The 25,102-nt window shown below is 41.9% G+C and overlaps 1 protein-coding gene across 4 annotated transcripts in view; it reads left to right on the top strand.

Annotated features, from left to right (window-relative positions):
* ddhd1b (DDHD domain containing 1b) overlaps positions 1-25,102 on the top strand; it is a 76,682-nt gene that overhangs the window by 33,410 nt on the left and 18,170 nt on the right. For all 4 annotated transcript variants that reach the window (XR_013500034.1, XM_078233915.1, XM_078233913.1 and 1 more), the window contains 3 exons: positions 6,097-6,209; positions 12,742-12,848; positions 19,346-19,605. Coding sequence is in view for 3 of the 4 variants with exons in the window: in XM_078233915.1 (XP_078090041.1) it covers positions 6,097-6,209; positions 12,742-12,848; positions 19,346-19,605 (480 nt within the window). In the remaining variant the exon portion in view is untranslated. The remainder of the gene's footprint in view (positions 1-6,096; positions 6,210-12,741; positions 12,849-19,345; positions 19,606-25,102) is intronic.

Raw genomic sequence — 25,102 nt, forward strand, 5'->3', positions numbered from 1 at the left:
GCCATCATCCCTGGATTAGGCAGGCTGTTGGTTACTTGTGACACATTCATTCAAGTTTTTGTTCTCATTTCAAATATTTTTTGTTATACTTCTATTATTTACCAATTATATTGCGCAAAATCTTACCTTTAGTTACAATGTGTTCTCTGCCTCATTGCACCAAAGATATTCCACACAAGCAAAGATCTGAACCAAAGGTACTGCGATTAATTAATAAATACATTTAATTGCAGTCCTTCTGAATACATCTTTCTGTAAAAATTTTATGCACATCTCTGAATGGAAAAGTATGTTTTAGCAAGCAGTAATTCCTTTTTCTCCAGAAAGACATCAACATACCTTGCAAGAGAGCCTAGAAATTGCTGTTGGTGTCACAAGTAAACTGTGGGCTGCTAAATTTTTCTGGGAGAATTTACTCATGGTTTGGTACACACGTGATGGGGGCAATTTTCAGCTTGCGTTTGCATCAGAGAGAACGCCGAGGTCACTTTTCTGATTTTTCCCACCCCTTGCCAGTGATGTCATGAGGTCCACGCCCACGAAGGGTGAGGACCTAATTTTGATAGATTTTAATGCATTTGAATATAATCATCCAGCCCCCCAGCCACATGATTCCGCTTACTGAATATTGGGGGGACGGAGGTGGTGGGAGGGGGGAGAATGAGATTGCTGTTTGACTTTGGGAAGAAAATCCACATTTTAGCCCACTGAAAACAGGACAGTACTAATTTTCTAATTCAGCTGTGACCTTTAATTGATAGCCAGTTTTGTGTTTGAGAAAGCATTGGAAGGGAAGCTAGCTGTTTACTTGAAGAAAAAAATGCTTTTGAATTAAATGTTGCCAAGCCAAGCACGGGTTCCAAAGGTGTTTACAAAGACTTGAGGAGCAAAGGGCACAAGCAGAACCTTTCACTATCCCAAATCCCTGCGAGGACCACCAGAAACCCTGCAGCCATCAGCTGCATTTATTCTTTCTGCATTACTTTGATTTGCCTAAAATGAGTAGATATACCAAAGGAACTCGGCTGTAGCAGAGCAAACATTGTTTGCACATCACTCAACTCAGTGTTTGTGCGCTTGATTTGTTCGTTCTAGCAAGAATGTCTGTCATTGGATCATCCAACATATCAATAGTTGGGCATTGATCATGATGGAGGGCGATTACTGCTGTTTTGAGACAGTGTGTTTAAGTATAAGTGCAAAGAAGACTTCCTAAAAGGGGCAGTTATGGTACTTGGCTAAATATACATTTTGTACCAGTGTCCGCTACATTAATTTTCCAGCCCACATCCTTGCTTCAGGACCTATCTTCATCCTGTACTGTTGCATCTCCTGGAATCTGCTGCTCTTTCTCTATTGGTAGGGCCCTTTGTAAAGCAAAGTTATGGAGTCTGCAGGACCCATTATTATCTTGACTTCTTTGGGCTTGTAATGTAATGCACCAACTGGTCAGCTGAGAATCTAGAAGCTCTGCTTTAATAGATTAAACGGCATATTTCACATTTACTTTGGTCGTTACATAGACTTCATTGTCAGCGCTCCACTACTGTTCATATCTTACAGGATATCTTTAGCCAATTTTGAAGAGGACCATCTTGTCCCACGTTTTCCTGCGCTTTTTTCGTCAGATAAGCCTGGCACAGTTGTTGTTTGGTGAAAAATAAAGGCATCATAGGAGCTGCAGGGGAACTAATTATTGGACTGCATAATTCTTGGGCTCTCAGACCAGCTGGATGTGAAGGAAGCACCACAGTATTACAAGCTGGGGCCCAAATAACTTCTCCAATACAATTATTCTTTTTAGCTGTAGAAAGCCAGCAGTACAATAAAATTATGCAGCCCCTCACAATGGTGGTGCTCAGTAATGATGAAAATACTGGTTTCAGAACAAAGCATCCATCGTGCAGCGATGATCACTGAACTCGGCTACACTCCAGCTGTCCACATAGCTTGCCTGGAAAGAATGGAAACTGAGCCTCACGGTAACCTTGATCATGCCATCCGGATTGAGCATGCTGGCTAAAGATCTTCTATAAGACATGGCAGAGCTTGTTCATAGTTTCCTTGGGTCCTTCGGTAAAAATTGGGTGCGGTTCTAGGTATAGTGCATCTGATGGATGTTGAAATAGTACCTGTGGACAAATGTTTTTAGTGCTGCTTTGGCTTTCTGACATCCCGGTCTGTTTATGCTCATCATTCTCACCCAAATCTAATCCCAGACTTGCTCTGCTTGTAATCTTCATTGTGTCTCTCGTGGGCACTCTTCTGGGAAATCAGCTGTTTAATGAGAAATTTCCTCTCCTAGAGATGAAGGCTCAGTTCCAATGCCCAAAATACACGGGCAGAAAGAATATTGAAATTAATAGACATCATTGCAGTTTTACCTGCATTGTGTGCTACAGTGTGTTTAAAAAAAAATTCTTCTGTTCTCAATAATGTAAATTGCAGCAGTAAACTGAGATGCCACATTCTGACCTCTCCCAATTTTCCTGGCGCTTTATACTCAGGTGGTCTCTGATCTCTACATGTTCCTGTCTTTTGTTCGTTCCTCCAGCAATCCTTAAAACAGTGTTTATATATGGATGGAATGTTTAGTTTGCAGAGCCTATCTGGAACAAAGATCAGCTTCACAATTTAGCTTTCTCAATTTATTTATTTCTTGTGAAACTAGAATAATTTTATTTTCTACAACTTATAGGAGGATTTAATAAACTTGCAGAATAGGCATATAATTGGCAAATTGCGACACAAATGTGAGGTAGTACATTTATTGAGAAAGGTGCAAGTCTAGATGAGACGGAAAAATAACTGGATCTCACAGTCGAAATATGCTGATGACCAAAAGTTGTGCCACAGCTTAGCAAAATCATTAAAAAGCAAACCAAGCACTAGGGGCAGGATTTTTGCAGTGCCGAGCTGACTCCGGTGAAATTTTAAAAAATAGTGGGTGGATGTGCCCCCATTTTCAGCAAATCCCATTTTTCCAGCATGGGGAGGCATGATTTACATGAAGGGAAACTCAAAATCATTGCTGCCACTTGAACTCTGTGTTTGAGTTCAAACAGACCCCACTATGGCTGGTCCAAAGACATAATACATTGTGTGGGTGCTGGAGTCGACATAAATGCTCTTGAAGGATGGATAAGATCTTTTTTAAGTATCACGAGTTGAAGTTTTTAAAAATTCCCTGCTGTTTAAACTAGAAAACAAGAGATACCAGAGATGAGGGGTGTTGATTATGAGGAGAGACTGAGCAGATTGGGTTTGTACTCGTTGGAATTTAGAAGGCTGAGGGGGATCTTATAGAGACCGATAAGATAATGAAGGGGCTGGATAGGGTAGTGGTGGAGAGATTCTTTCCACTTAGAAAGGAAGCTAGAACTAGAGGGCACAGCCTCAAAGTAAAGGGGGGTCAGTTTAGGACAGAGTTGAGGAGGAACTTCTTCTCTCAGAGGGTGGTGAATCTCTGGAATTCTCTGCCCACTGAAGTGGTGGAGGCTACCTCGTTGAACATGTTTAAATCATGGATAGATGGATTCCTGATCGGTAAGGGAATTAGCGGTTATGGGGATCAGGCGGGTAAGTGGAACTGATCCACTTCAGATCAGCCATGATCTTATTGAATGGCGGGGCAGGCTCGAGGGGCTAGATGGCCTACTCCTGCTCCTATTTCTTATGTTCTTATGAGACTGTCTGGGTGCTTTTAAAAAAAATCTGCTAGACTACTTTGATTGACAGGTCATCTGGTGTAGGTATGAAAAAGAAATATAATCTGTTCTTTCAGTTGCAGTAAATGTTAACATTTCTCATGGGCTATTATTATGAATGCATGGCCGAGTTTCAAAAACTGGTATTATCTCAGCGGGGGCTCAGTTCACAGTTTGATGTGTGGGCTGAGTGAAATATTTTTATTAGATTAAGCACTGAGGAGAGTTAAAGCTTTGAATGTGTTTCATGAATAGGAATTTTTTTTCACCTAAGTGTGTAAGAGGGAGCTGGGTTAGATTGCTAGAAATTTATTTCTTTCATCTCTGCATGCCTCCTGACATCTGCCCATGTGGATTCTGGGTGACTAGCAATGAAGGTGCCATGAAACCACCTCACTCAGTGGCTGGTAAGAATGTGGAACTCACTACCATTGGGAGTACTTGAAGTGAATCGAATAGATACATTTAAGGGGAAACTAGACCTTAGTCTATACGGTTACAATGATAGATTTAGATGAAAAAAGATAGGAGGGGACTCAAGTGGAGCATAAACACCAACATGCTCTGGTTGGGTCAGGTGGCCTATGTAATCCTATATACATCTACTCCTTCCCCAACTATCACACATTGTAGTGCTATCTTTGCACTTGGACTGTGTCACGTATTTTGTCAGTGTGATTTTAAGACAAAACTCTATAACCATAGCTTTATCCAGCAAAGTTAAATGCTTAGGCTGCTCCTGAGACTATACTGAAGTAGTCATCCCATTTATTAAAACAAATTCTTGTAAGTGGTTGTTTAATGCTGATCTGTGTTCATCATGTTTTTTCGAGAAATCTAATATTATAAAATTAGTAACTTTAAATCTTAATCTACATGCAATGTTTCTCAACAAAAAAATGGAAGTTGACATTTGATCTCTCACACAACATTTGAGGAGGAACAGGTGAGACTTGGCAAGAGATGGGTGTTAGCTTTTCTCCATTACAACAGGGTTGCTTTGGTCAGTGGACCTGAGTTATCTCTGATCAGGATCCGTTAAAGTAATCTATATGGCTCTGCACTGCTGAAATGTGTCCCCCTTTCAGTACTGGGGATAGATAGAGTGAACGTTCAAAGACTATTTCCTCGGGTGGATGGAGCTATTACAAGGGGGCATAACTATAGGGTTTGTGGTGGGAGATATTGGAAGGATATCAGAGGTAGGTTCTTTACGCAGAGAGTGGTTGGGGTGTGGAATGGACTGCCTGCAGTGATAGTGGAGTCAGACACTTTAGGAACATTTAAGCGGTTATTGGATAGGCACATGGAGCACACCAGGATGATAGGGAGTGGGATAGCTTGATCTTGGTTTCAGATAAAGCTCGGCACAACATCGTGGGCCGAAGGGCCTGTTCTGTGCTGTACTGTTCTATGTTCTATGTACTGGATATAATTCCTGAGAAATCGATGGCATCCATTCTGTCAGCTGTTTTCTTGTAGTGTTGTGGTTACTTTGCAGGTTGTACACTGTTTTCATTATAAAATGACTGTCAGTGAAAAATAGTACTTCACACAATTGAAATGTCTTTTTGGTTTTAACGGAGGGGGGAGTACAATATTTCCTGCCCAATATCTAAATGGACAATAGCATGAAACAGAGATTGTAAAAGAGAATACGTAGTTGTATACATTCTATACCAGCTGTAGGACACATTCAGAAGATGAATTTGATATCCACACACATACAAATCAATGCTGGCCTTTGACTAACAAGTAGTTTATTTGCATGAGACAGATGAGTGAACAGAATGACACAGTAAGATATGTATCTCACCACTTTCCTGGGTGAATACAAAAACCAAACTATCACATGCTTTTTTTCTCAATGTAAACTTTAAACAGCAGTCTATTTACTGAAAACATAATGTAGTTTAATACACTGGCTAACTGGCAAAGAGTTTAAAATCCACCGTTCTGTATTTGTTGTCTTTGAGAAAGAAACAGGCTTTTCATAGAAACGCATTCTGGCCTCTTTCCGAGGTGCACTGGAACAAAGTCTAAAGATGCCTACATTTATTTTCATTAGCCCAGAGATTATTGCCTTTTTAAATAGTCACCCTGGAGGAACTTCAATCAACTTTTACAGACATTTAATAGTAACAGATTGAACCATAATTTCAGTTGCAGTATGTAAGTATCTACGTAGTTCATTTTGTCAATTTTTGCATTCTTGTCAAATTAGTGATGGAAGAATAAAGCTCATGTACTTCACTTTATTTTTGTTCGTTAAGCCTGCCAACAGCTAAAAATAGATAGCATTTTAAACTGACAGCAGCTTGGTCTGTTTGCTTTCATCTTAACACTTATCACAGCTCCATGTAAGATTATTTCTCTTCTGCTTTGATAGGATGCGAGAAGCTGCAAGGAAGGTTGAAGAAAAGCATTTTCCTTATGCCACAAATTTGGAATATGTTGAGTTTCTGCCTGTGGAGTGGAGGTCGAAGCTGTGCCTGGATGGGGGTAATTAAATGTAAACAGGGGGTACCATTTGGATAATGGCTTCTTGTAGATCGGGATTGAATTAGAATTTGTGTATGGTCTTTTAGCACTTACTCTCGTCCCTCATTAAAGTAGATAGTATTGAAACATTAACCTACTAATGTGATTAAACATGAGTTTACAAGAAAATAGAGAAGTTTTACAAGCACCTGCCAGTTTTCTAAACTTTCAAATTTCAAAGCTAATTAGAATTGAGCCAAGAAGTCTGCAGAAAACCAGGGAAGAATTATAGGAATGCTCAATTGATCTGGCGGAATCTGCGGAGGGAAACAGTTAACACCTAGATTTGTAGAGCCCAGAGGGATTTAGAAGTGGTGGAAAGGACTTGAATCTGGAATTCCCGCCTCCATTCCTGCTGCCAACAATTTTTCTTCAGCCCACACCCTGTACTCACACCCTGTACTCCCACCCTGGCTGGCTCTATTGAGTGTAAGCATCTCCTACTCTGGATAATCTGGATTCGGGAACCTTTTGAAAGGTAAGTTTAGCATGCCTTACTCACGCCCCTTCCATGCCCACTCAATAATAACAATGCCAAGTCTTGAGTTCATAATGAGCCCATTTGTTGAAGCAGTTGTTTGGCCATTGGTCTCTATTAATGCAGTTACCAGGTGACCTTATTATGAATACTTGGCTGAGTTCCAGGACAACTGAATTAGCTCAGCAGGGGTTCTGTTTTTAAGCAGATTTCTGAAAGATTTTCCTCAGCATTTCAAGACTTGCCATTGCTATTATATGACTTAATGGTTCTCTATATTGTGTACTGGGTGAGTGGGCATAAAGGGATCATGAACGGGGCGTGAAGGCTAAAGGGCCAACATCTTGGAGCAAAGTCCCAATGAACCAAGTCGGGCCTTCTAACCAGCCCATCTTGGCCCTTGCCTGCTTCCATGGCCACCTCCGATTAGCTTCCAGGGTGGGCAAGCCAGAGTCTATCCCATACCTGCCTTTCTGTAGGGTTCGACAGGTTCCCTTATATGGAGATGGTTCTGTCGAATCCAGCAATTCCCAACTCGAGCTACCCACCTTAGTAGCAAAAATCAGCCCAAAGTTTCAGGCCAATAACCTTTCATTGAATCTGAAATTTTAATTATCTTTTTGCACAAGTGCTGCGAAATCTACTAAGTATTTCCAGCATTTTCTGTATTTATTTTAGATTTTGAACATCCACAGTATTTTGCACTGGTTACAGGAAATTCCTCTGTTTATTGTAGCTGGTATTCCTCTCTCAAACAATACCTACCAGAAATGGATCAATTGGTCATCTTACTGATGTTGGTATGCACAAAATAAGGAGCAAGCAGTCACAGCACTCTTGGGTTGGGGGAATTTGAGATCCTTTATGTGATGTGTTTGGGGTCTTTCTCCGATCTGTTAAGGTGTTACATAAATAAGAAGTCTCTCTTATTTTAAATTTTCTGATATTTGTTTTTAGTGATTTTATTTCTTTTAACATTCACAGACAGATCCTGGTCCACTCATCCTAGAATCATAGAATCTCTACAGTGCAGAAGGAGGCCATTCAGACCATCGAGTCTGCCCCAACCACAATCCCACCCAGGCCCTATCCCCATAACCCATGCATTTACCCTAGCTCCCCTTGACACTCAGGGGCAAATTTAGTATGGCCAATCCACCTAACCTGCACATGTTTGCACTGTGGGAGGAAACCGGAGCACCCAGAGGAAACTCATGCAGATGCAGGGAGAATGTGCAAACTCCACACAGTGACCCAAGCCAGGAATCGAACCAGAGTCCCTGGCGCTGTGAGGCAGCAGTGCTAACCACTGTTCCACCCTGCCGCTCAAATTTAATCCAATCTCATCCCTTTCGCTATGCAATTCTTGAACCAAATCTTTGCAAATTGCCTGATCAATTCACTTGCAGTGGCACTGATCTCAGTGAGAAAGATGATGTGCTATTTTACGACCATGAGTATTAGATCATGTAACGTGTAATATATTCTGCTGCTAAGATGCAGTTATGCCTAACATGGCCTGCCCCTTTAAAGTAAATAGGATTACTGTTGGTGAGGAAAGTTAGCAGACTGGTGGATGCTTGTAAACTTCTGCTGGTAGCTCAGCAGCCAAATTAAAATAAAGTTCACAAGAAATCAAATTTGAATACTTGATTTGCAAGAAACGAATGAGAATTAGAATCATAGAATCCCTGTAGTGCATAAGGAGATGATTCGGTCCATTGAGTCTGCATCAACTCTCTGACAGAGGGCCCGATTTTACCATTTTAATTCTAAGTGCTGAATCTGGGCGCAATTCAGATCTGACTTGGAAATCTGCTCTCAGGCTCCCCCATACGCACTTAACCTGAAAAAAAAATTGCGAGTCTGAATTGCACTGTGGGCGGGGCTTAGCACGCCCGAAACGATCGGAGCTCTGAACTGCGCGTGCGCAGTGAGGGAAAAAAAATTGAAAATCGCGCCCCTGTCACATCGATCCCGGGCCCCGCAAAAAATGGATAAAGCGGCCCAGGAGCGATGGTCCCCACAGACATCACCCCCACCCCTACAACATAACTTTCTCCCTTATCCACCCCCCTACTACCCAGACCGATTGCGACCCGCCCCCTTTCCCCTTCACCGATCGCCACAGAGTGGCAGTAGATTCCCCACCCCCCACCACCACCAGAGATCCATCTGGCCCCTCTCCCAGTATATTTCACATACTCACAGCCGAGTACTTTGACAGATTCACTAATTAAGTGCAAGTGCACTATTATAGCTGTGGAATCCCTTCTCTCTGCTGCCTGTACTTGCAAAGTCCACAGAGGTACATATCCAGGCCTTTACTGAAGCTGTGTAATGAAACATATTGGTGCGTGTACAAATGACCATTGCTTGATTCAACAACCGTTGCAATTGTGTTTAGCAACAGTCAACTTGCAGTAAATTCTAAAAGCTGCATTTCCAAGTTTAGAAGATAATTTGGGAAATGGTAATAAGACCATTTCTACTTCTGAACTTGCTGGTATCCCGTCCCGTGTCTCCACCCCCCCCCCCCTCCCCCACCAGACAACGATCACGCACCCCCCGCCCTCCTCCCTCACCAGACAACAATCTGGCCTCCCTCCCCCCAACCTGAGAATGATCTGGCCTCCCTCTTCCCTCTCCCCCACCAGACAACAATCGGACCTAGTCAGAGAGCCATTGGAAGCTCTGAACTTACCTCTTTAGAAGCTGGAGCGCCCGAAACAGACTGAGCAGGTCTGTTTCGCGCCGAATCTCAACGTGCCAATGTGATGGTAAAGAGGGAAATGCTGGTAAAGTTGGAGGGACAGTCCATTAATTCAATTTAAATGCATGCAAATGCATTTAAATTGCCATTGCACCCGTTTTGGGCGTGAATCAGTTCGTGGCCATTTTCGGGCTTTGGTAAAGTGGGCATCTGCGTGGACGCCGGATTGCGTTAATGGCCTCACGCCCGTCTTTACCAAGTAACACGACGCAATGGTAAAATTGGTCCCAGGGTGTCCTACCCAGGTCTTTTTCCCCCGCCCTATCCCGGTAACCCCGCACATTCACCATGGCTAATCCATCTAATCTACACATCTTGGGACACTAAGGGGCAATTTAGCATGGCCAATCCACCTAACCTGCACATCTTTGGACTGTGGGAAGAAACCCGCACAGACATGGGGAGAATGTGCAAACACTACACAGACAGTCACCCAAGGCTGGAATCAAACCCAGGTCCCTGGTGCTGTGAGGCAGCAGTGCTAACCACTGTGCCACCATGCTGCTGTAAGAACATAAGAAATAGGAGCAGGAGTAGGCCATCTAGCCCCTCGAGCCTGCCCCGCCATTCAATAAGATCATGGCTGATCTAAAGTGGATCAGTTCCACTTACCTGCCTGATCCCTATAACCCCTAATTCCCTTACCGATCAGGAATCCATCTATCCATAGTTTAAACATATTCAACGAGGTAGCCTCCACCACTTCAGTGGGCAGAGAATTCCAGAGATTCACCACCCTCTGAGAGAAGAAGTTCCTCCTCAACTCTGTCCTAAACTGACCCCCCTTTATTTTGAGGCTGTGCCCTCTAGTTCTAGTTTCCTTTCTAAGTGGAAAGAATCTCTCCACCTCTACCCTATCCAGCCCCTTCATTATCTTATAGGTCTCTATAAGATCCCCCCTCAGCCTTCTAAATTCCAACGAGTACAAACCCAATCTGCTCAGTCTCTCCTCATAATCAACACCCCTAATCTCTGGTATCAACCTGGTGAACCTTCTCTGCACTCCCTCCAAGGCCAATATATCCTTCTGCAAATAAGGGGACCAATACTGCACACAGTATTCCAGCTGCGGCCTCACCAATGCCCTGTACAGATGCAGCAAGACATCTCTGCTTTTATATTCTATCCCCCTTGCGATATAGGCCAACATCCCATTTGCCTTCTTGATCACCTGTTGCACCTGCAGACTGGGTTTTTGCGTCTCATGCACAAGGACCCCCAGGTCTCTCTGCACAGCCGCATGTTGTAATTCTTTTCCATTTAGATAATCCAATTTGCTATTATTTCTTCCAAAGTGAATAACCTCGCATTTGTCAACGTTATACTCCATCTGCCAGATCCTCGCCCACTCACTCAGCTTGTCCAAATCTCTCTGCAGACCTTCTACACCCTCCACACGATTCACTTTTCCACTTATCTTTGTGTCGTCTGCAAACTTTGTTATCCTACACTCAGTCCCCTCCTCCAGATCGTCTATATAAATGGTAAATAGTTGAGGCCCCAGTACCGATCCCTGCGGCACGCCACTGGTTACCGTCTGCCAACCAGAAAAACACCCATTTATTCCGACTCTCTGCTTCCTGTTGGATAGCCAATCCCCAATCCACGCTAACACCCTACCCCCAACTCCGTGTGACCCACTGTAAAGAAGGAAACAATCAGAAAATATTCAGGAACGGTTTGAATGCTGGGCATGCAATCTGGTTAGACATACCAATGCAAATCGTATGACATGAGTAGAAATCTAGTGAGATGTGGGAAAGAAGGATTTACAAAAGAATGAGAGAAAGGATAAAGGGTTGGAAGACAGGTAACAATAACAGGAGAAAGTGTCTCAACTATCGAAAGAGAAAAAGAGGGAGACAGAACAGAAGATGGAAATAGAGAAGCAAAGAATTGGGGAGACAGCCACGGTTACAAGAAGATCGAGAGAAATATATTTTCTCTTTTTCATAAACATGAGCAACTACGCATCAAACCAATTGGCAATGATTAAATTATTTTTCAGTCCTTGGCTCTAGACAAGAATGAGCTGCTGAATTAGCTATACTGTAGCCAGTTCTTATACTTGGATTGTTTTTCAACTTGTGAATACGCATAGACATTTGAGTCAAGGGAAGGAAGTAAAAGAAAGACAGACTTGCATTTATGATAGTGCCTTTTACGTACCAAAACAATTTAGAGCAAATGAAATATTTTTGAGGCATGCACACTGATGTAAATTAGAAACTCTGACAGCCAATTTGCACAAAGCAAGCTCCCACCATCTGAAATAAGTAGGTCATCTGTTTTTGATTTGGGTTGAGGGATATAAATGTTGGCCAAGGAAGACTCCCTGCTGGTCTTCAAAGTAGTGCCTTGGATCTTTTGCATCTAACTGAGAGGGAAGACAGAGACTCTGCTAATGTCTCATCCGAACTCTGGTTCCCGTGACAGTGCAACACACTTTAGTGTTGCACTGGAGTGTCAGCCTGGATGGTGTGCTCCAATGTCTGGAATGGGGTTTAAACCCACAATTTCTGACTGAGTTGAGAATGCTATTACGCTGCCGAGGCTGATGCCTAACAAGTAATTGGTTTTCAGAGTTTGGGGACCTTGTTTTTCATGTATTTTGATATTAGCAGCAATCTCTTTTAGAATTCTTAAAACAGTGAGAAATAGTGTTACTTGAATAATAGTGTAAAAATAGGCATTCTATTCTTCTAACAAACGTGTCCTTTTTTGCTACTAAAACTCATTGTTTTTTTTAAAGAAAATTTTAACTGTTTTCTCATATGGTTGCTGACATCAGACTTGCTCCAGCCCACCAAAGGCAACTGTTACCTGGAAAAAGCGTAGTATAACTCCTCTGTTAGCACAGTGGTAGATGCTGCTGTAATACTGAGCTGTACAGACCAGGAAAGGGCAGTTCCACATTCGTGCTAAGTAAACTGAGCTATGTTGAGGGACCTAGAACTGACACTGAAACCTCTGGTCAAGGGAAGGGAGCATATAGTGCAAGTTGCACTCCTGTCTGGAAGTGTGTTGTGTGCCAGTACCAGATGAGAACAACAATGGGGTTTGCTGAAGAATGGTCGCTTCAGCAAGGTGCTGGAGGCAGTCAGTGGCATCACTGGGGACAGGATTCAAACATGTTGCCTTAGATCTGTGGCATCAGTGTTCAGGTAGAATGAGATTTATTTTCAAATGTTGCCTTGCTGAATTAATGAAAATGGATCTTTTTCAACTTTCTATGTTTCTAGATACTGTTGAATCTATAACTCCAGATAAAGTACGTGGACTTAGAGACATGTTAAACAGCAGTGCTATGGACATCATGTACTACACTAGCCCCCTTTACAGGGATGAGGTCTGTCTATTGCTCATCTTGTTGTAAATAGTTTTAAGTAGGCATAATGATCATGGTTTATTTATGTGGGTTTTTGAGTTAATTTTTTAGAGTACAATACTAGATTTCATTAGTTTTCACACAAAAGTGCATTCTACTTGCTGCTAGTGACTATGGGGTACAGAATGCCACTTATATTTTGCTGCAAATCGAATTGATTTTTTATATATATATAGTGTGTGTATTTTTTTAAGATTGCAATTCTTTCAGCTATTGTAAACAAATCTCTGGTCACCCGATTAGTACAGCAAATAAAGATATCAATTTGACTGCTTGAAAGTCAACAATCAGATGATGTATGGCCTTCCTACCTTAATTGTTTATCTTACAAGCTGTTTATATCTGGCATCATTTTTGTCCTTGTGGAATATTTTAATAACATGTAAACGCTGCAAGGTTGAGAGGAAAAGCATTAGGAAGATAAAGAAATAAGGGAGAAGAACATTCTAGCATGTGCTAATGTTGAATAAACCAGTATTGTACAACTTAAATGGCAGTACCTGACAAGTGACAAAATTAGTCAATAAACACATTTGAAAGATAATAGAATCCAAGTTGAATATTCTAGCGTGAGTTTCGAGCAAGGTTAAGGTGAGCAAGGTCACACTGATGGGACAGTTGGGTTTAGAGTAATAAGTCAGGGAATGTGCAATATGATATATCGCAGCTATGTCGAAAGAAAGCAGGGAATAGCAGGGTGCAGTCGAAATTAGATTGACGTGAAAAATACAAGAAATATAATGAATCTCATACATCAACTTCGCAGTTCCATAATCATGCGACAGACCCTGTCTCTGATTTGACAAAGGCTCATTACCTATATACAGCTTTATTATTTACTGACATTAAAGCTTTTACAAAAACATAGAACTGGAATTGAAAAAAGGTTTCCACTTATTGATTTGGTGTAAGAGAAACAAATGCTCTAAAATTAACTGAGCAGAACTGGAAACTTCGTAAATGCACCTCGTATTGAGGTTCATGTTGGGTTGATGGAGTGCACTTTGTTTAATGTGTGAAGTCTGGAAGATTCCATCTTTCCCCTTGTATTCTAATGGCATTCAATGTAAATAGGCAATAAAGGCAGAATACACGTATCGCTGTCTTAAAAAAAAAGGGCCAGATTTTGCAGTCAGCAACGGAGCAATGGCATTTGCTGCTAATCTCGAAGAAGGTTGACCCCAAAGATATCTCTGGTAGGAATTTCCCTTAATAATCAGTTTTAATCTGATGGCACACCAAGGAGATCTCCAGGCACACATTAGCAGTAATGCCAGCAAGCAGGGGAAGCAGCCAATCACATTGAAATAGAAATCCCCAAATTTAAAAGCATCAATATTGCCCCTTTTAATTTAAATTTTCAAATAGTGAAATAAATTATGATTGGATTAAGAATAAACTCTAAAAACAGTTATATTAAAAACATGAAGGATTGTTTTAATTCATAATGGAGAAATTTGACATCCCACAGATACAAAATTAGCCAGTGAAGTTGTTTAACAGTGATCATGAAATTAGGATGCTGCTCCAGTTGAACCTTATTTAACAAGTTTTTACAGTGAAGCTAACAGGATCAAAGTGGAAATTTTCATCACCTCTGATTGCTAAGGGATTATTGAATGGGAAGACTTCAACAGTGCATTCTCTGGAGAATTGTAGAATCCTCTACATTTCCCACTTTATGCTACGTATGTGCAAGCTTCAGAAGTTGCTGTCAGTTTCAGTAGGGTATTGACTGCAAAAGCAAATTCCAGGCCAAATTTTGTAGAGGCATCTCATAGAAAAAGCAACTTTTGCTCTCTCTATAACATACCATTGAAAATTCAACACCATTAAAATCTGTGAAACTAAGTACTGGGTGGAATGTGTTAACAGATGCCCCATCAATAGATGTGCTCTTTGGTGCTACCATAAAAGACAAGGTTTTACCCCTCTACATTGCTGATAACATCATCATATTTTCATAATGCATTTTTTAAACTTTAAAATGGGGATAGGGGGGTCGTGGCTCAGATGGGGATAGCAATTAAATTATATGTGTTTAAGAATATATTTTAAAGAAACACTTAAATAGCATCTTGACATTAAATTGATGGAATTTCAATTGTAGCATTTGTAGATTTATCAGACATATATGTCCCTATCTTACACACAACTAATGAGGTGAAGTGCAGAATGAATGTAAATAAAAGTGGAAACTGCTTCAATTCAAGCTGCAGAGATGGGTGGAAATTGTATATGAATGAAATGTTAACACGCATTCCTACACAGTTATATTAGAACTCTTATCATAATTTAGGGCAAGATTTAATACAATACTACTGTAGATTTGAGACCAATTGCAGTAGGTCATGTGACACTGAGGGAGGAAGAACACAATTAAGATTCCACATGCACACGAAAGTAAGTGGAGCTTGGACTTGGGGGTTAGACAGTAATTAGGGTTTGGGTGGAACTGATGCTGGTTTGTGCGGGAGTGGGTATATCTGCTTTCCATGCTGTCTCTAATTCCCTATGACGCAACAGCAGCAGTGATGTTACCAATGATTCTACTAGCTTCTGGTAAAAGCATATCAGAAGTTTGATTTAGATCTCTCTAATATTGGCACATAAGATGCACCTATTTTGCCCGTGTTAATGACTTAATAATAGTTTTCATTCAAAACTCCTGGTAGGCAAGTAATTAATGCATGAAGATGTGTAACCTTGTTGTTAATTCTGAAAAGCTTTTGTTTGGTTGGTGTTTTGGGACTCTTTTTAACACTGGTTGGAGGGCTAGACCAATGGGGTTGAGGAGGTGATGAGATAGGGCTGGATTTAACAGAGCGCTGTGGTCCCCAGCCATTAACTGGCTTGAGACATCCATGACTTCTGCACATCAGCAACAGGATGTCCATCCTTCAGAGCTGGAGGCCAGCAGCTTTCCAGCACTGACAGTGCCTCCATATTGACAGTGCTATCGGGAGCGGTGGCCACTGTCAGCACCGCGGTGACACATGCAGGAAGGCGAGCTGCTGTCAAACCAGGACCAGAGTTAAGTCTGAGGGTTTTGATGAGGTCAAGGCGGGTAGGCTGTTGTGGCTGGCCAGGGTTGAAATATCTTGGGGAGGTTGTACCTTGGGGTGAGTGCCCCATTAAGTCTAGTGGGCCTGTTAAAGGGCCACATCCTGCCTGCCACTAGCCCACGCAGATAAAGTTGACTGCATGGACGCTTAGCGTGAGCCTCTCCTGCTGCTGGTTAAATCGTAGCGGCAATGGTATAAGGCCTTAAGTGGGTACTACTGGCCACTTTGGCAAATCAATATGGCAGGCAAGGCTGCCACTGGATCTTGTATGCCCCCCGCCTCCCTCCCACTTCAGACCTGCTGGCAGTGGAGTGTTAAATCCCACAAATGTGGTGCACTGAAATAGAGAAAAATTGAGATTCTTACAAAAACTAAAGCCGGAAGGTTGTGAATTCACGGATTATAAAGCTTTGCAGTAAAACTTCACTCCCAAGTTGGATGTTTAAAAATAGGAGTTCCCTGTGCAGCTCATAGTTCACATCTAAGTAATATCACCACAGTAGCTTCAAAATGCATCAACTAATTTTAACATTAAAGTGTTCATCAGAATTTGTTTTAAAGCAGCATGCATGAGTCCAGATTCCACATCGGTAACTTGATCAGCAATTTTCTCACTGCATCATAGAACATAGAACAGTACAGCACAGAACAGGCCCTTCGGCCCACGATGTTGTGCCGAGCTTTATCTGAAACCAAGATCAAGCTATCCCACTCCCTATCATCCTGGTGTGCTCCATGTGCCTATCCAATAACCGCTTAAATGTTCCTAAAGTGTCTGACTCCACTATCACTGCAGGCAGTCCATTCCACACCCCAACCACTCTCTGCGTAAAGAACCTACCTCTGATATCCTTCCCATATCTCCCACCATGAACCCTATAGTTATGCCCCCTTGTAATAGCTCCATCCACACGAGGAAATAGTCTTTGAACGTTCACTCTATCTATCCCCTTCATCATTTTATAAACCTCTATTAAGTCTCCCCTCAGCCTCCTCCGCTCCAGAGAGAACAGCCCTAGCTCCCTCAACCTTTCCTCATAAGACCTACCCTCCAAACCAGGCAGCATCCTGGTAAATCTCCTCTGCACTCTTTCCAGCGCTTCCACATCCTTCTTATAGTGAGGTGACCAGAACTGCACACAATATTCCAAATGTGGTCTCACCAAGGTCCTGTACAGTTGCAGCATAACCCCACGGCTCTTAAACTCCAACCCCCTGTTAATAAAAGCTAACACACTATAGGCCTTCTTCACAGCTCTATCCACTTGAGTGGCAACCTTTGGAGATCTGTGGATATGGACCCCAAGATCTCTCTGTTTCTCCACAGTCTTCAGAACCCTACCTTTGACCCTGTAATCCACATTTAAATTAGTCCTACCAAAATTAATCACCTCACATTTATCAGGGCTAAACTCCATTTGCCATTTTTCAGCCCAGCTTTGCATCCTATCTATGTCTCTTTGCAGCCTACAACAGCCCTCCACCTCATCCACTACTCCTGGTGTCATCAGCAAATTTACTGATCCACCCTTCAGCCCCCTCCTCTAAGTCATTAATAAAAATCACAAAGAGCAGAGGACCAAGCACTGATCCCTGTGGCACTCCGCTAGCAACCTGCCTCCAGTCCGAAAATTTTCCATCCACCACCACCCTCTATCTTCGATCAGATAGCCAGTTACCTATCCAATCGGCCAACTTTCCCTCTATCCCACACCTCCTTACTTTCATCATAAGCCGACCATGGGGGACCTTATCAAACGCCTTACTAAAATCCATGTATATGACATCAACTGCCCTACCTTCATCAACACACTTAGTTACCTCCTCAAAAATTCAATCAAATTTGTGAGGCACGACTTGCCCTTCACGAATCCGTGCTGACTATCCCGGATTAATCCGCATCTTTCTAAATGGTCGTAAATCCCATCCCTAAGGACCTTTTCCATCAATTTACCAACCACCGAAGTAAGACTAACCGGTCTATAATTACCAGGGTCATTTCTATTCCCTTTCTTAAACAGAGGAACAACATTCGCCACTCTCCAGTCCTCTGCCACCATCCCCATGGAAAGTGAGGACCCAAAGATCAAAGCCAAAGGCTCTGCAATCTCATCCCTTGCCTCCCAAAGAATCCTAGGATATATTTCATAAGGCCCAGGGGACTTATCGACCTTCAGTTTATTCAAAACTGCCAGTACATCCTCCCTCCGAACATCTATTTCCTCCAGCCTATTAGCCTGTAACACCTTCGCTTCCTCAAAAACATGGCCCCTCTCCTTGGTGAACACTGAAGAAAAGTATTCATTCATCACCTCGCCTATCTCTACTGACTCCATTCACAAGTTCCCACTACTGTCCTTGACTGGTCCTAACCTCACCCTGGTCATTCTTTTATTCCTCACATAAGAGTAAAAAGCCTTGGGGTTTTCCTTGATCCGACCCGCCAAGGACTTCTCATGTCCCCTTCTAGTTCTCCTAAGCCCCTTTTTCAGCTCATTCCTTGCTAACTTGTAACCCTCAATCGAGCCATCTGAACCTTGTTTCCTCATCCCTACATAAGCTTCCCTCTTCCTTTTCACAAGACATTCCACCTCTTTCGTGAACCATGGTTCCCTCACTCGGCCGTTTCCTCCCTGCCTGACAGGAACATACCTATCAAAGACACCCAGTATTTGTTCCTTGAAAAAGTTCCACTTTTCATCAGTGCCTTTCCCTGACAGTTTCTGTTCCCATCTTATGCCCCCTAATTCTTGCCTTATCGCATCATAATTACCTCTCCCCCAATTGTAAACCTTGCCTTGCCGTACGGCCTTGTCCCCCTCCATTGCAATAACAAAAGACACCGAATTGTGGTCACTATCTCCAAAGTGCTCTCCCACAACCAAATCTAACACTTGGCCCGGTTCATTTCCCAGTACCAAATCCAATGTGGCCTCACCTCTTGTCGGCCTATTTAGTTCAATAACTCATATAGTCTTCTAATAATTCTAATAATCTTTCCTGTTCATGAATTAGGCCAAAAGTAGAAGTAACACTGTATCAGTTTGTGAGGCACGACTTGCACTTCACGTGCTGACTATTATTCAACTTGCAGTAGGAATCTTTTGAAGTGGATATACACTGCTTTTTTGAATCCAATTATAATTCCAGTATAAATTTGCATCTTACATGGCATGCATGGAATTCATAGAATTACAGAATGGTTGCAGCACAGAAGGGAGTCATTCGACCCATCATGTCTGTGTCTGCTATCTGCACGAATTATCCAAATGTAAATTAGCATAAAATTCCATGTCTATTCATCATGTGGCTATACTTTTAATCCAGCTTTTATGTATACCATAGTGAGAGCTAGGTAGATCATTAAATATTTTTATATTTTTCTTGTTTCAGATTGTGAAAGGTCTTCAGCAGGAGTTAAATCGGTTATATGCGCTTTTCTGTTCTCGGAACCCAGATTTTGAAATGCAAGGCGGCAAGGTTTCAATAGTAGCCCACTCGCTGGGCTGTGTCATCACATATGACATTATGACTGGATGGTATCCAGTGCGATTTTTTGACAAAATGGTCCAAGAAGAAGAAGAGATGACAGAGACTTCCATGAGTTTTGAGGAGCGTGAGCTACTGGATGATATTCTCAAGACCAAACAACGGTAAGGATTTATGCATGGTATAATGTTAAAATCATGGTGCCTAGCCACGTTGTTATCAAATTTACATGCATAAAGATACTTAAGCTTGCATGAAGTGTAATACTGATGAATTAATTCAGATTTTTGACAATGATGCTTTTGAATCTTTGGTTTATGTGGCACAATGTAGGAAAAGGGCTGTGTCTTTGTTTGCTTAACCAGAATGTAGCAAAGATCATCAGAATTCCAAAAGGCACGTAGACTGTGGAAGGGAAGAGAAGACCCTAGAACTTTGTTTACTTGTGTCAAATGCATGTTTGTTTTTTGTTGGCTTCTGGCAGTAGTTGGTTTCTTCTTATGGCAAAAGGCTGAGAAAAGCATTTGATCGTTAAAGTCAGAATGTATACATGTGAAGACTGCATTACCTGGGTGCTGGCTTTGCAAATGAAACAAATAACTTCAATCAGTCTAAATATGTCTGAGGCTGATGTAAAGATGAATTTGAGATCAACTGTTCAGACAATCCTCCCAACTCTTGGTATCTGCCATCATTGCTGTCATTTGCCTGTCCCTTGTCTAATAAGTAGATAGAAGTATTTCTTGAGTTGCTTTCATGATATCTGACATCACAAAAGCCTCAACAACCAATGAAGTGTGTTTATCCTGTAGGATGTATAGTAACCATTTTGCACAATACAATCTCCCAGAAAGAGTGAGAAAATAAGTGACCAGATCATCTCTTTCTGGACATTGACTTGAGGGATAAACATGAGTCAGGACACCAGGAGAACCAGTCCTTTTCCTCACTACGCTGTTCTGGGAATAGAGCAGTCTGATCTTTTACATCCAGCTGAGACCCTGGGGCGTGATTTAACACCTCATCAGGAAGACAGCACCTCTGCCGTGCTGCAGTTCTTCAGTACCACTCTGGAATGGCAGGCAAGATTATGTGCTGAAGTTTCTGAAGTGGGACTGGAACCCGCAATCATCTGACTAAGAGCTGAGAATGCTACAACTTAGCCACAGATTTGGCTTCTGCATTCGCCCCAGAAATGGGTGTCATCAACAAAAATAGTAAAAGAATTGTTGCTGAAAAGTTAGAAGCAACTAGAAACAAAGGAAATCTTTCATGAAGCTTGCAGGGATAGCAGAGATACTAGATGAATGCTTTGTCTTGTTTTTCACAGAATGGAAGGATCCATCAGGAGGAGATGGAGAAATTAGATGAAATAACTAGTTTAGGCAGCCGGATTGAAATGATTTGTGCAACTCTGTAGAAAGGCACCAGAACTTGATGGCATTGATATTGGAATGTTAAGGAGGATTGGAGAGGAAAAAATAATTGAGGCTTTAACTAGAGTTTTCTAAGTATCGTAGGAAATGGAAATTGTACCTACCAGAAGATTGGTCAATTTTGCAAGTTTTACATTGATTCAAGAAGGGAGAAAGTATAAATTGGATAATGATAGACTAGTCAGCTTAACAGCTGTACTGGGGCAGCTTCTAGAAACCATAATGTGGAATAAAATTAAAACCCATGTAGAAGGAGGTGGACTAATTAAAGGTCACTAACATACATTTTTAAAAGATAAGTGTTGTATGATAAGTTCAATCAACTTCCTTGAGAAAATATCTATGGATAAAGGAGATGCAGTTTTCATTTTCAAAACAGCATTAATTACAAATTTGGATGTTACAATATTGAAGAGAATATGACAGCATTAATGGAAAGTTGGTAAAAGGACAGTAAGCAGAGCGTAGTGGTTAATGGATGTTTTTCAGACTAGAATATAAGAAGTACTGATTCCAAAGACACTGTTGGAATCATTATCCTTCCCAACACAGGAAGATACTGGAGTAGAACATTGAGAACATGGTATCAACAGGCCGAATTTTCATTTGAGACAGGTATCTGGAGTTGGGAATTTTCCCGGCTCTGTCCTTTTACCTCCGTCATGGAAACATCCACTCTATTTCTTATGTCGCGGGAGTGGGCAGGAGCTGGGATCGAGCCTGCTGCCTACAGAGGTGGCAAATAAGGCTGATAGATGGCCAGGCTGACATGTTAGAAGATCTGCTTCCATTTACTGAGACAAAGATTGGGCTTTATTCATCCTCTTGCCCTCACTCTCCCATGCATCTTCCATGTCCACTCACACAGTATCCACTAGGTACAGAATTTGAGAGCCATATCGTAACAATGGAAGTCTTTGAAATGCTTAGGAAATATAAAATGAATTGGGCAACAACATCCTATTTAAAAAATGGTCCATTACAAATACATAAAACTGTCAGTCGAACACAGCCAGTGAAAGTCCCATTTAAGAAATCTCCAATTCTATCCAAATAAACACACAGGCATCGAAAAATCACTTCAAGGCAAGAACTCACTACAACAAAGCAAGCAGTGCACTTTGACTGTAACAGATCCTCTTAGTCAGTCTTGGAGCTCAACTAAATATTTATTAATTTAGTACAAGTCCATCTGGCAGAATAGATCATAGAATCCCTACAATGCAGAACAAGGCCCTTCGGCTCATTGAGTCTGCACTGACTCTCCAACAGAGTATCTTACCCAGGTCCTATCCCCACATATTTACCCCACTAATTCCCCAAACTATACGCTAAGGGGAAATTTAGCATGGCCAATCCACCTAACCAGCACACCTTTGGACTGTGGGAGGAAATGGAGCACCCAGAGGGAACCAATGCAGACACAGGAAGAACATGCAAACTCCACAGGCAGTCACCCAAGGCTAGAATTGAACCTCCGTCCCTGGCGCTGTGAGGCAGCAATGTTAACCACTTTGCCAGATATCTGGCTATCTGTTCAGTTTGCCTTTGTTGATAAAATTGATAGATGGCCTCATTATCGAAGTTAGGCTGAACTCCAGCAATAACAAATGCATTCAGTTCTGTGTGTGGTTGTTTATGTAGTTGCAAGCAAACTGCTAACTTTGCTTCATTGACATTTTTATTATTTTTTTGATCATCTGTTTTTGCAATGCCTGTGCATTTATTTGGAAAGGATTAATGGATTCCAAATAAATACACAGGCATTGGTTGTGTTTGGCAGTTTTATCAGAAAGTAAGAGGGTGTTTTTTTTCAAAGGGAATATTGAATGCCTGTGGCATTCTCTGGTTCCCAACTCCGGGGTAGACTTGCTCCATGGTTCATGATTCCCCTGAAAAGTCATAAACCGCATCCCTACAGAGGCTGGCTCAACTCCATCAAAGTTACAGGGGGTCTCCTCAATGGAAGGGAGTGCTATGTGTGGGCTTGTTACCCACACCCTTTCCTGCACCAGAAAATTCACAGAAACTGAAATGGGGGCAGGATTCCCTGAGTCAGGTCTCAACCGTCATTTTTAGAAGTCCTTTTTGCATCCATTCTGACACGAGCAGAGGCCTGAGAACCCAGGCCAAGGTTTGTAGATAAAGAGTTTGTAGATGAAGTGCACTGTGAAGGGAATTATGCAACTTCAGGACGATGTAGACAGATTGGCTGAAATTTAATGTCGAGGACTTTGTGGGGCTAAATTTTGGGAGGAAATGGGGAGTCAACATACTCTAAACAACAGTTTTAAAGCTGCAGCAAAGCAGAGAGATTCAGATGCACAATATTTACATGTAGACATGTAGATAAAGCTGTCAAAAAGGCAAACTTGTGCAATGTGAGATGTTTTATAAATGGGCCTTTGTTTCTGAACTCGGAGAAGATATTAACCTGAAGGCCATGATGATAAAGCAGGATTTATTGAAGTTATACCAGGAGCAGTGAGCAGTTTAGCACTGCGCAGCTAGCCTACAGCAACTGAGGTTCTTTTTATTAAAACAAAAAATCTGAAGCAGATTTTTGAAATATGAAGGATATTAATAATGTAAGTTATGGAAAAACTATTTCCACTGACCAATTAGTCAGTATCTAGAGCGCATAAATTGAGGATCAACAAGGAGTGAAAAGGAGGGTGGCGATGGGGAGTTGTTAGAAATGCTTTGACATTAAGTGTTGTTTGGACATACAATGCGCTACCTGAAGTACAAATGGAGGGAATAAAGCTTTTAAAACCAATATAGATGAGTTTTGATGCAGCAAAAGAAAATGGTTGTGGTTGTTAGAGTCCATTCATTTCAGCCCCCGGACATCACCAGAGGAGTCCCTCAGGGTAGACCCGACCATCTACAGCTGCTTCATCAACAACCTTCCCTCTATCATAATGTCAGAAGAGGGAATGTCCTTTGCTTACACAGTGTTCAGTACTGTTATAACTCCTCAGATACTGAAGCAGTCCAGGCTCACGTGCAGCAGAACTTGGACAACAATCAATCTTCGGCTGATGAGTGGAGAGTGACACAAGTGCCAGGCATCGACCATATCTCACCATCTCCCCATGACTTTCAACAGCATTACCATTGTTAAATCCCTGCCATCAATAATTATGATGTTGCCATTAAAGAGCACCTTAACTAGATCAACCATGCTGTGGCTACAAGAATAATTCAGAGGCTGGTTATTCTGCAGCAAATAACTCGCCCCCAAAGCCTTTCCGCCATCTACAAGGTACAGTCTGAAGAGCGATGAAATATTCTCCACTTGCCTGGATGGGTGTAGCTCCAGTAACGCTCAAGAATCGTTACACCATCCAAGAAAACACAACCGGCTTGTTCAGCGCCAAATCCACCATCTTGACCTTTCACACACTTCCCCATTTGCCCAGAGTGACAGCAGTATGTCCTATCCGTAAGATACGCTGCATCAGCTCGGCAAGTCTCCTTCGGCACCTTCCAAACCCGTGACCTGTACCATCAAGAAGAACAAGGGCAGCAGACATATAGAGGAACATGACCACCTGCGGGTTCTGCTTCCTGACTCGCAATGAATTGCTGTTCCTTCACTCACCAGACCAAAAACCTGGAACTCCAATCCCCACAGCACTGTGGTGTATCTGCACCACAAGGACTGCAGCAGTTGAAGATGACTCATGATGGCCTTCTCGAAGGGCAGTTGAAGATGGGCACCAAATGCTAACCTCGTGCCCTCCCAATGCCATGAATAAATTCTTTAAAAACAAGGATATGGAAAAGGACACAGAATAGGAAGTGGATAGTTCTTTCTAAAACAATCGCTATGCATTAGTCTGTATCGTCTTGTGCTCTGTATAATTCTGTATGATCTCAAAAAGAAAAAGTGAAGAAAATTCATCTCGTCATCATGGCATTTCTCTCTTTTTGAATTGCAGCCCTCAGCAGTCCCTGTCTCTTGTACTTTGTATCCATTCTTGTCTCTCTCTCTCTCTCTCTTTCCCTTTATCTCCTTCCACCTTCACTTTCCTGACTTGTCTCCTCTGTATAAACATTGAGACTTGCTTTGCCATCTGGAATTATTATAGTTGGTTACATGTTAAAATAATTATCTGGTACTATGCCACAAATCTATAATAAGTAACGCAAAGTAGCACTTTATCTGATAGTGGGGGAAAGGTACTCATTGCCACTGTTTCCCCCCATTTGTTTTAAT

The sequence above is a fragment of the Mustelus asterias genome, chromosome 18 (assembly GCF_964213995.1).
Source record: "Mustelus asterias chromosome 18, sMusAst1.hap1.1, whole genome shotgun sequence".
Lineage (NCBI taxonomy): Eukaryota > Metazoa > Chordata > Chondrichthyes > Carcharhiniformes > Triakidae > Mustelus > Mustelus asterias.